The following is a 12,402-nucleotide window of genomic DNA, read 5'->3' as shown; positions in this document are numbered from 1 at the left end:
CTGAAAACACAATAAAAAAAAAAAAAATAATAATCGTTTTATTTCGATTACGTTGTTTTCGTAATCGTTGCAAGCCAAAATCGTAATCGAGATTAAAATACGATTAATTGCACAGCCCTACTTTGAGCTGACCAGTATCATAAGTGGTAGAATAAACGATCAATTTTAGGCCTAACCAGCACTTGTTTAGGGAACAAGATTGAGCAAATATCAACCACATAAATTGCCTTTCATACTGTACTGGAAATAGCCAGAGTTTTCTGATGTTTTTCCCAAACACACACGCACACGCACACGCACACGCACACGCACACACGCACACGCACGCACACACACACACACACACACACCTTCTGCTTCCAGTTAGTCCTCTTTTCCTCTTTAATGTTTTCATAATTACTTATAATTACACCATCACCGGGCAGCTTCCAATCAAAATAGTTTTCTTGTGGGAGGTGCAAGTGAGCGTGTGTGCATATGAGTGCATGCATGAGTTTATGTGGTTCATTAGTGAAGTTTATTCCTGTCCAAAAAAAACCTAACCCCACAAATTGTTGATACTGGATGACATATTTGAATTGTAATGTTTGACTTCACAGCTATAGATGAGGAGTATAGGTAAAGGTTTGGCAACATAAAGGGTTAGCTATAGGTGAGCAACGTTAGCTCTCATAAATGCATCAAAAAGATTGAGCTGAAGGTTTGTTGATTGTTGAAAGTTTTTGTCTTTTGTGCCTTTGCCTCCTTATTACACTCACCCCTACTAGTGGGAACAATGAGTCTGCTTCTTTGATGCGCACAGGCGGATGATGCGGGGATGCAATGTAGACAGGAATAAACGCAGATCAGCCTCTGGCTGCAGCCTTGACCGGTACTTGCTTTTGATCAAAGTAGCCTAAGTATTATTACAATTAAAATAAAGGGCGGTGCCAGCTGTGTGATGCGTAGTGCAGTAGATCTGTGGTAGTAGTGCTTGTAGTTAGTGCATGCTGCATGCTGCTTCTGCTTGCTACTCTGCTTTCAGCTACTGCCGCCGGCTAGCCCTCCTCGCGGAGGGTGAAAAGAGGAGCCGAGTGTGTAAGTCTCATCCTGCTGGTACAAAGCCGCTCCACCCCCAAGACTTCTGCAGTGCCTCCTCGTGGCCACACATGGTAACTGGGTACCGTGAGGTCCCAGGCTAAACTGTAGGGGATCTCGGAGCAACAGTGGGCCCCAGAGGCAAGGCGTGCAGGCCCACCGGTGTGTGGACAGGCCCACCGGTGTGTGGACACGCCCTGGCGCCTGCCAACCACTGTCCCAGCTATGGGCAAATAGCAGGGGCAGATGGGGCTCATAGCCATGGAAGGCAACCCATCTAGGAGAAGGACACTCTGACCTAAAACCAGGACTGAGAGCAGTTGCGCCCCCCAGTCCTTAATTATCATGGTAAAGCCAACCATGAAGAACCTAGAGAGAGAGAGAGCGGTGCCGGCCGTCAGCGAACCGAGCCGGCCGTCAACGGCCCGCTGACGACCGGCCGTTCTGTGATTCCCCAGAACACACAGATGGCCAGTCCGCCCCTGCCAGGACCGATCCATGAAAATCCTAGCTTCAAATAATCGTGGTCATACTTCCTCCGTTTTCTGCCAGACGCCGTCTCCTCTCTCACTTTAGGTAACTTCACAAAAAATCGATCCATGTTGCCACTCGCATAAAGTTAGCTGAAGTTAACTAGCTAGATTTCACTGTTTCTTGTTATTTTTTTCTCACGCTGCGCCTCCCCTGAAGCTCTCTGGCTCCCCCCCCGGGGAGGCGCGCCACACACTTTGAAAACCACTGCCCTACACAATACATTCATAAGGAAAAACAACAACCTAAAAAACCCTACTTTTTTTAGGAATTGCTCAGTTGTGGTTCAGATTTTGCTATGCTTTCTGTCAACACTGAGAGCAACTGTGGCTCTGGCTCAGTCCCTTAGGAACCAATTAGACAACCAATATTATTTTGGATGTAATGTAATTAAAGCGGACACATTGTGCCATCCAGTTGTCGGTTTAACCAAAATGCAGAGTTGTTGTGAAACATTTTCGAACTGGCAGAGTTATGTGATCATGTAATCACAAATGAAGTGGATGATTGCTGCAGAAATGTGTAAAGTCTAAAGCCAACTACCCTGAATGCTTTCCCTTCTGTAATTCACAGAGGTGGGATATGGCCATTATCTCTATACAAATACTGCAGAGACATACTCTTGTAAGGTACTTTTCATTATTTTGAAGAGTAATACTGTACTTAAGGACCACAGTTATCGGACACATACCTCTTACAGTTTATTTTGAAGAACAATATAACATCTATTATTTATTTGGCAGTCCCTGGCCTGAAGTATCTTCTTCACGTCATGCTCTTGATCGAGATATCCTTTTATATTGAGAATGAGGAAATGTCGTGCTTCTTACCTAAAGACCATTCTCCTTTAGCTTAATCTGTAGAGGTCAGACCTTGTTGTTCCTATGTTGCATTGCTCTAGTTATAATAACTTTAAAGTCTTTATACCAGGACATAAATACAAAAAGAGGTGTTAAATGACTAGTTATGTTGATGGAGTTTCTTCTTTGCTTCGCCACAGGAAGTAGACTCAAGACCTGGAGGGAATTTGTCTGAAATAGGACTATGGTCTTATCCCCCGCTGTTCCTCTTATTGGACGGTGGATAGTGATGGTTGGAGGAACTGTGGGGGCTGTTGTATCGTTGCATTATTGCGTATTTCACCGTGTCTCTTGCTGTGTAGTGGTGTAGTGTCCACCCCTAACTTCTCTTATCAAGCAGTGCAGTGACTACTTATGCACTCCTTTTTAGTTGGCCCCTTTTTCTTTATCACTCTCTTTAAGCATTTATTAGGCATGCAGTTGTTAAACCCACTTATTTATTGTTGCTTTAAAATAGAATGTGAAATAGTATCCTGCATTCCTTCCTTCCTTAGATCCCTTTGTCTTTCTTTTTGCTCAGCATGATACCCAATAGTGGGCTTTTCAGTAGCTTTTTCTATGTTATGCTGTTAAAGCTTCTGCAGAAAAGGATGTCACAGTTTTCAAATTGTGGATATCTCATCTTGACATTCATCTTTCCATATTAAAACTCACACAAGTGTGTATAATATTTCAATATTATCCCAACAGTGATTGTTGAGCTGTCATAGTTAGATTTTGAGGAAATTGCCTGAATGCTAGTATGAATGACGGTGGCCTGACAGCTCTGCAGCAACTTTCTAACACTGGATGGATAGTTTGAGGAATAGCATTTCCACTGTCAATATTACAAATGTAAGGGTGTGTTCTTGTTATGCAATAGAGGCTGAAATATGGCTTTCTCCAAGCTCCACTATATCTGCAATTCAACCTCAGCTTAACTTTACTGACTTTTTTCCAAAGAGCACTCCCATTTGCTTTGTTTAACACTGATTCTAGCATGCCTATACTAATAATACAAATATAAAAGTAAATAACATTAATAGCGAATGGATTAGTGAAATGAATGATTGTTTACTGCCTGGTAGGTGCTACAGCTTAATATTTGTTTTGACTGTCTAATCAAATCAAATGTGTATATCGAGAAATTCCCAACTTGATGGCTAAACCTGCTAACAATTAAAATAATTAGACTTGCCATTGACAATATATCTTACTGTGTTGGGGATGGTACTTGCCCTTCCTTCCATATTGCTTGTGCTGGTACCAAAGAAAAAATATTCTAAAAATAAGTTTTCCCTCTCCAAATCACATTCAATTACACGTGACATTTGACTTCAGCAACTCCAGAAGCTTTTAATTCAGTCGGTAATGGTAATCCAACACTCTTAATAGGAAACTGTCAATCATATTTTTCCAAGCTGTGTTGAAATGCCAATGTCAGGCTGAAAAACCTTAATGTATATTCATAAAAAGACATTTAGCAACACGCGAGGGCTAAAATGAAACATATCCGTGTGTCTAATTCTGCATAATCCTCTCTCCAAAATGAACCCTATGGACATAAAAGAAAATCTTCCACAGAGATTTATATTAATACTAATTAATAATTAAATATGCAACTTTAAGATTACTAAAAACAGTAAGTAACACCAAAAAGGGTTACACGTGTAAAAAAAGGTTTTGGGTGCACAATTGTCATTGTGAATAATAACTTTGGAAATATTTTTTATGGCACCATTTCTTCATAGCTCTATAAAAAGAGTTCAAAGGTTTTGTGTGTTGAACAAATAAAACTGACAGGAAACAGAATCAGAAGTTGTAACCTCTATAGATTATATTACCCAGAACACATCTGTTTGTTAAAGACCTCAGAACCCATCCGTCTGATCTGTTGCCGTCCTTATAAACCTTGCATCATTTACAGTAAATGTCTTCAACAGAATTCTTGAAAATATGTTTTCAGATATAGTTAATGGAAATCCATGTACATGTTTTCTTGTAACAGATTCTATGCTTTATGTATTATGCGTCTCAGCATATTTTATGTTCCGGAAACAAACTTGGTTCATCTTTTACAGAAGTTACTGCTGACAGAAGCGTAAAACCCTCAAACTTATTGAATCATCCTTCTCAGTCTCTGCCTCTCTTTCCTTGTTCTTTCTTCCTCTCAGTGTCTCTCCTTATGTCTCCTCTGTCCTTTACTCCCCCTCACAACCCTCCAGTCTGTGGTGTCATCTGTCTCACTAAAAACTCTGAAAGCATAGCAGGATTCTTCCTTTTGTGTGTGTGTGTGTGTGTGTGTGTGTGTGTGTGTGTGTGTGTGTGTGTGTGTGTGTGTGTGTGTGTGTGTGTGTGTGTGGTGTGTGTGTGTGTGTGTGTGTGTGTGTGTGTGTGTGTGTGTGTGTGTGTGTGTGTGTGTGTGTGTGTGTGTGTGTGTGTGTGTGTGTGTGTGTGTGTGTGTGTGTGTGTGTGTGTGTGTGTGTGTGTGTGTGTGTGTGTGTGTGTGCGTGCGTGCGTGCGTGCGTGCGTGTGGTTGAAAATAGCTGCTGTATGCTTGTGTCTGCTCTGCATACATGCCTTTGTCTCTGTGTGTGTGTGTGTGTGTGTGTGTGTGTGTGTGTGTGTGTGTGTGTGTGGTGTGTGTGTGTGTGTGTGTGTGTGTGTGTGTGTGTGTGTGTGTGTGTGTGTGTGTGTACTGTGTGTGTACTGTGTGTGTACTGTGTGTGTGTGTGTACTGTGTGTGTGTGTGTACTGTGTGCGTGTGCATGGGATAATACCCTGGACCACCAACAGACCGGCACTGATTGTGCACATATGTGTTTCTCTGGGTGAGTGTGTTCCGAGAGTAAATGTGTTTCCACGACACCCACCACCAAACATCCTGACACTGAGTGGGCCACACTAACTGGCAAAATCAATAGGCCAACAGGTCGCAACACTAGGCACACATGACATCCAATCACAATACAGCACAGGGGGTCGCCACAGTGATGGATGACCCTGAGTATGTATGTGTGTGTATGTGTGCTAGTGTCCAAATGTGTCTTGTCAGTGTGCTTTTCTCTGTAACTGTGTGGCTGTGTGGAGATAAGCAGGATGGCAGTCGCAGGGAGGTCCATCAGGGTCTTGAGCAAACCGATTTTCCTCTCCCGTTTATGTTGTCCATGCTCTGTAAGCACTGGGATTGAATAACCCCCTTAAAAAAGCCTTAAACAGAAACTTCATATATCAACTAATTACAGCCCTTGAGGGCATGCTTGGGTGTTTTTTTGTTTCCTGCAAAGGATACTTATTTAGAGGCAAAGTTATTCCTGTTGTTATTTTTGTCCTAGTTATAGCTATTTTTAAATGATCCACAAGCTTTGGTCTAGTGGACCCCATCACATTTCAGATGGAAGCTAATAATAAAAAGGTAGCGAGTTTCATTTAAAATAAACTAAAAGGACTGTTTGTGTGTGACCAATGACAAAATGTGAAATGTGCACATAATCCTCAGAGTAATCCCCAGCACTGTGGCTGCAGAGGAGGTATGGAGATTGGGAGGGTGGAGCGAGGGAATAGGGTGTAATTGAAAAGGCATGGCAATAAAGTCATTGTATAAATGAATCAAATAGCCAACTAAGAATCACTCAATCGTTTCATTTGCTGACATCAAATCTTCCTATCCCACTTTGTGAATAATAATTACAATTTCTTGCCGTTTGGGCATGGAAAAGATTCCCTAGCAGCTGGACTCATTTTTAAATGATAGTGCATATGTTTGAGGAGTTAAGATTTTCAGATTTTCTTGTGACATTTTAAGAAAAAGAGCAGCTATCGCCCCCTCTCATTTGGGACCATAATCTTTCTCACGACCACTATGAATTCATCTTTTTTCTCCTTTTAACTTTTTCCTTTCCTCCCTCTCTCCCTCCTTCTGTCTGAGAAGTTTTATAGTTCTATCTATCATGATGGGCGTCCTCTGCCTCCCCCTGTCTCTTGTTTTTTCTGTCCAACTCCCCCTCTTCCTGTCTCTCTCCGCTCTTGCCTCTAGCTAACCCTTACCCAATCTGTCTCTCCCCTCCCTAACCCCCTATCTGTCTGAACAGTTTCATAGTTGTATCAATCAAGTTCAAACAATAAGACCATAGTTGGTCCCTGTTCTCCCATCTACTTCCTGGTTTATGGCATGTAATACCCCCTCTCTCCTTCTCCCTCTCGGTCTCCCTCCCTTCTGTGTGTGTGTTTGTTTGTGCTTTTGTGTGTGTTTGCATGTGCAGATGTTTATTTGCTCACTGCATATGTCTTGGGCACAGAACTGTAAATGTCTCTTTAGGGAATGATGGGATTAACTATGGAACTATATCATATTGTGTTTCTCCATTTCTCTGGGACTGGCTTTAGTTCATTTTGACTGATAGTGCAGTTACATTTCATTGTACAGCTGTTGTGCAAGGCAATGTCTTATAAAGAGCTATACTGTAGGCCTAGGCAGGTTTTTAAACCGCGTCATCACAATGCGGGTGTCTGGGAAACTGTGTTTTTAATGGTGGAAGTACTGTGTGGACTGTTTGCTCCAGAGCAGCCTTTGGATTGGATGCATCATTGAGCTGTGGTTGAGTGATGGTCGATTTGATTTTAACGCAAATCTCTTTCTCATGTTCTCTCTTCCTCTGCAGAACTCCACAGTACATCCTGTGGAAACCCGGGGGTCCCGCCCAAAGCGCTGCTGAGTGGTGCCGGGCGTTTTGCTGTGGGCGACAGTGTTCAGTACAGCTGTGTGCCTGGCTACGTGTTAGACGGCCATGCCACGCTCACCTGTATCACCAATGCTGGGAACACCGCCGTGTGGGACTTCCCTGCTCCGATCTGTCGAGGTATGGACCACTAAACCTCTGTGTACGTGCATGACTCTATATATGAAGAGTTTTCCTCTCAAGTTAAATATCATTAAATGAAAACAATAGTCACAAACATACATCAGAATCGGCTGCTAGATGCTGGTTATTTTTGAAAGAACACTTGACAATATTATATTAATTATGATTTAGAATATATATGGTTTTGGAAGAAAACCCTTCATATAATGAACATTTACTGTATATGTGTGTCTGTGAGAGACAGACACACGTTGCATGCATCTGTGTGAGTGTGTTTGAAAGTGAGCCAGGCAGGCAATCCAGGGATCCTTGTCTGTTGTGTGTGTGCGGATAGTGTGCGTGTTTGTGTTCCTCGTCATGTCTACTTTATAATCAAAGATCTGTGTGAGTATGATATTCTCTATTTTTACATTTCTGGGTAGGTGTACAGTAAATGATCTGTGTGCACACTGTATGTTGTGACACTATGTTAATTAGTATTAATAGATTAACTTGTCATAGTCTTAATGTAAACTTTGTATATATTTATTACACATTATACATTTGCATATATATTTTTAATCACACACATCTGTATGTTTCTGTAAAGGTTGGCATGTAGTGTAAAAGTCCATTATAGTTGATCGGTCCAGACACTGGTTGTCTGACTGGATGAATGTTGTGTAATATAGCGATAAATCCATCTGCAATGCAAGTTAAATGAAAATATGATTTCAATGTAAGAGTGTCTGATTTTCTCTAGATGAGTGAGTAGCAAGTAAGTAATGGTCATACGTATTTTACTGCCTAACTAGTTGATTGTTATAGATCACAATTGATTCAATGTCAGCCTAAGACGGTTGTGTTTATTCACATGAAACCGGGAGGTGCTTTAAAAATGTTAAAACATCCATTACAAACCCACATGGCAATGGAGTTGATTGGTTTGGAGTTTGAGGTGCCATGACAGAGTTGACACTAGTTTCACAGCCTTAATGCCACATGCACCATGTACAATACCCTTATACTGACTGCACTCTTGAAGCGTTAGAAAATGCTAGGGGAACAAATAACCTTATGTTACACCTATTTTACTTTATTTGGCCCAGGCTGCTTTGTTGCTGTTAATCTAAATTACCATCACCTACATGCAAATGTTGACAAAAAAACACAATGAACAAGAGCATATACCATAGATACAAGTATACCTTTAGTTTGCTTTGGGAGAACATGTAGGCCTGCTTTCAATCTGAGGCAGAAAATATCACCTTTCATCCAGCATTTGATGACTCAGATATTGAACTGTGCCACTCCACCTGAGTGCACTTTGGTTGTAGATCTGATAAGCAATACAGTCACTCATCCAAAAGAACTCCTAACCGTGACACACATGAGAGGCCACTTCTCAGAGGGGATCCCCAATAGGAGAGAGGGAGTTCAATTCACTGTATTGAACTTGGAAGAATATCAGTTCATGGTATGTGAACTTCTTAGTGTGGAGATCAACCATCAACCAGTAGAAAGAAAGAAAAAGCACTGAAACTGCTGCAATGATTTGAGCTGACTGTCAACAAAAGGAGACACACTGGAAACATGATCTCCAATATGCATGTGCTATGACAGTGAACATGATGGTTCATGTGCTATGACAGTGAACATGATGGTATTGACAACTGCAGGAGCCTTTTTGATCAAATAAACAGAACAGAATCCAGGTACTCATTAGATGTTGACTTGAACATATGTCTACAATTACAAGTCCAGTACATTTTACAAACACAAATGTAGTAAACATCTAACTAGAACTGCAAAACAAAGTGCTACAATCCAGTGTACAAGGCATCGTCAAGGTCGCCTTGATACAGCATAACTCACTGTGCAGGGAACTGTAATTCGGGTCTAGGGAAGACACATTGGGAGGAGGGAGTAGAGGGGGAAGAGGGGGAAATGGCAACTTGTCATGGCAGGATTAGCAATGACTCTGTCACTCTGACAGTGAGACTAAGAGGAGCTAAGCTGCTAATATGTTCACACCAACTCAGCAACACACACGCTAACCACTAGTCACAAACACACATCATGCAAATCAAATACTTAACACAAACACATACACACATAGTTGTACACTTGTGTGGTTCTTCTTTGTGTGTGTGTGTGGTTGTGTGTGTGTGACACCTAGAGGCATTCATACCAGCCGTAATAGCTTTCTATCAATTATTCAGCCATGCAATCAAATGTGTTTTTTCTCTCTCTCCTCTCTCTCTTTCTTCCCCTCTCTCCCTCTCTTTCTGCATGCGCAATCTTGTCCCTTTTTTCTTACATAATTGTGAACCTAAGCACCTATCTACATACATGAGTACTCTTATCTACACTGTCCTTGACATATCATGTAAATACACTTGAAGTGAATACCATACTCACTCAAAATGGAAAAACGTTGCTAATTTCAGCTCCATTTCAACATTCATCACTTATCTCTATGACCAAAGCATACTATAAGTAAAAGCAATTGATTGATTGCCTTTTGGTCGGATAGAGACTAGAGGAGCATATTGTGTTTATTGCACATTCATATCAAGAATATCTTGGTCCAGCTCACAGCCCCTTATTTGTGCAAGCCAAATGTTTTGATTTATATTCCACGAATACTCAGTCCTGTGAGCTTTGGGAATTTAAATAACTCTTAGTTTTAAATATGAATGTAATGGTTTCATAACTCCCTGCATTTCATTTTGAACCACTATAGGCCTGAATGCAGGAACAAACTACAAGCACATACTATACCATACTAGGCTGGTTTAGACTGTACAACAAAATCACATTCATTTGACCTGGTCTAATAACATAATCACATTATGTTGAACAGGTAAGGCTTTTACTGTTAACTTCATATGTTTAGTGTGTTGGAAATAGTTATTTTCCATATTGGATTGGATCACATTTCAAATTTAAAAAAACATTCAAACAGTTATTCAAAAACACTACCATCGCTAATGCCATGCAAGCCCCCTTATGATTGCAAATATGAGTGGAACACTTTTTGGCAAAAGTATTTTCTCTCTTCTCTTAAACTATGTCGATATATTCTGATATATTTACGAACCCAAAGGACAGGTTATTCTTTTCCACCATCATTGTTGCCCTTATGGATTGGGTCTATTTAAGACTATCATTTGTAGGAGAGGTGAAGGCTGTTCTTTTCGTACTGTATGCAGACAACCTGGAATTGATTTCATGTTGTATGTGGGCCCACAGTCCGTTTAGCTATATGGGATTTAAAGTATACCAATAATCTTCAGTTGACTTTACATGTGTTACTGAAAAAAGGGCAACATCTATTTTATAAATACCTTTTATTAGGCTAGTATAGGAGGGTTGCTATTTCAACACGCCTGCACTGTAACTGCACTGTATTACCATGACACCATGAGAACCATGACCTAAACAAAATTGAAAAAAAACATACTTTTAGATATATTTTCTTTTTGGACCTCTTTTGAGTGCACTTGGATTTCTGTGCGTGTCAGTTTGTGTGCTTCTACCAAGTTGTTGCAGAATTATTTACAAGTGAGAAATACCCGTTGGCACTCAAGTCATCTATATTCACACAAATATACAAATACACATGAGCATAGTGGGCCTTGAGAACATTTCATCATGATCTCACAGATAGAGAATATGCTTATGAATATTCATGGGGTGAATATGTATGTGTGCCCAAGTGTGGGGGGGAGTTGGCCTGAGAGAAAGGGAGCAAGACGGAGATAAACTGAGACGGAGCAGAAATTGAAATAGTGTGCATATATTTAAGATGAATGACAATGAGCTGAACAGCTGAATTTCAGAGTTGGTTCTTGTGCATGTTTGTGTACATACACGTGCAATAAGTAACTAACTGAGTCAACTATAAACACATATGGATTACTGTACAATATCTTTAGGTCATAATAGCAGAAATGTAAAGAGAAAATATGGGTGACATAAAAGGAACAACAGTCAAAAAGGAAAAAGCTGGAAGGAGAGCTTTATGTTGGAATTGAAAAAGTAATAATGCGCTATCACAAAACACAAAATTAAACTGGCTGTGAAAAGGAAATGAAATGGTTTGTTTGTGAGTGTGTGTCGTTGTGTGTGGTCAGCATAACCAGAATGAGGCTATTTCTGCTTGGGTTGTGTGTTCAAACAAGGGTGTGCACTTTATTTATTGGGCTCAAAGCACTAATTCTTCTGCAGTCTGATCAGTCAACATGTCCTTCCTCTAGTGAGCAAAAATAACACTATATATACTATACTATGTCCCAAACAAAGGCACTATGTGGCAGAATTGAGCTCCAGCCTGTGCCCTTACATTATCATATTGGTTTGTTCAGAATAAAGAATGCTAATACTAGAGATGGCACGTAAGTATAGAGTTCAGGTCAATGGAAAGGTAGTAGAGGCAACAATGCAGATGGTTCAACTTCAGTGAAAAATAAGATAACTACCGGAAATTCTAGCAAGTCTTGAGTGTCTTCTGCCACACATCTAGCTACAGGCTAATGTGCAGGGGTGCACACAACTTTCTCAGTGAGGTACTCAGATGAGTACCTGGAGTCAGTGTTTGGTACTCCAACTTCTGGCGATTGTCAACGGGAGGGGGGGGTAGTGGAGTACAGCGCTCCGTGACCGCGGAGCGTGTGAACGTTGTGATCAGCTGTTTTAGCGCAGGGCTGCTGTACAGACCGACGTTAACAGCAGCCCTGTCTGTGCACACGGAGACCGACTCTGTCGTCCGGTGATCTAACCGCCTTCTGGAAAAGCTTCACAAGTACGTCGGTACGCAAATGCGCTTTGTGACACAAGTGACGGTACGCATTTCAGATTGTTGCCGCGCATGCGTACCTGCATACCAGTTATGTGCACCCCTGCTAATGTGTACTTGTGCTGCATTGGAAGTTTGATCTGAAAAAGAAACTGTCCAGAAATGTCCAAATCCCTCTATATTTGCATAAATGAAGCAACGCTAATTAACTTCACATTCAGCATCAAACACACTAGTAGTAACGGATCTGGATAACTGGGGAACTCTGAGTTAGTAGATAAATATATGTCTGATATACAAAGACACACTTAAG

The 12,402-nt window shown here is 41.0% G+C and overlaps 1 protein-coding gene across 1 annotated transcript in view; it reads left to right on the top strand.

Moving 5' to 3' along the window:
• The window catches only part of LOC117478245 (CUB and sushi domain-containing protein 3-like), a 336,058-nt gene that overhangs the window by 130,770 nt on the left and 192,886 nt on the right, over window positions 1-12,402 (top strand). The window contains exon 4 of the mRNA XM_034125216.1: window positions 7,109-7,306. Within this exon, the coding sequence (XP_033981107.1) occupies window positions 7,109-7,306 (198 nt within the window). The remainder of the gene's footprint in view (window positions 1-7,108; window positions 7,307-12,402) is intronic.

The sequence above is a fragment of the Trematomus bernacchii genome, unplaced genomic scaffold, assembly GCF_902827165.1.
Source record: "Trematomus bernacchii unplaced genomic scaffold, fTreBer1.1, whole genome shotgun sequence".
In the NCBI taxonomy this organism is placed as follows: domain Eukaryota; kingdom Metazoa; phylum Chordata; class Actinopteri; order Perciformes; family Nototheniidae; genus Trematomus; species Trematomus bernacchii.
This window is presented reverse-complemented; position numbering and strand designations above follow the sequence as displayed.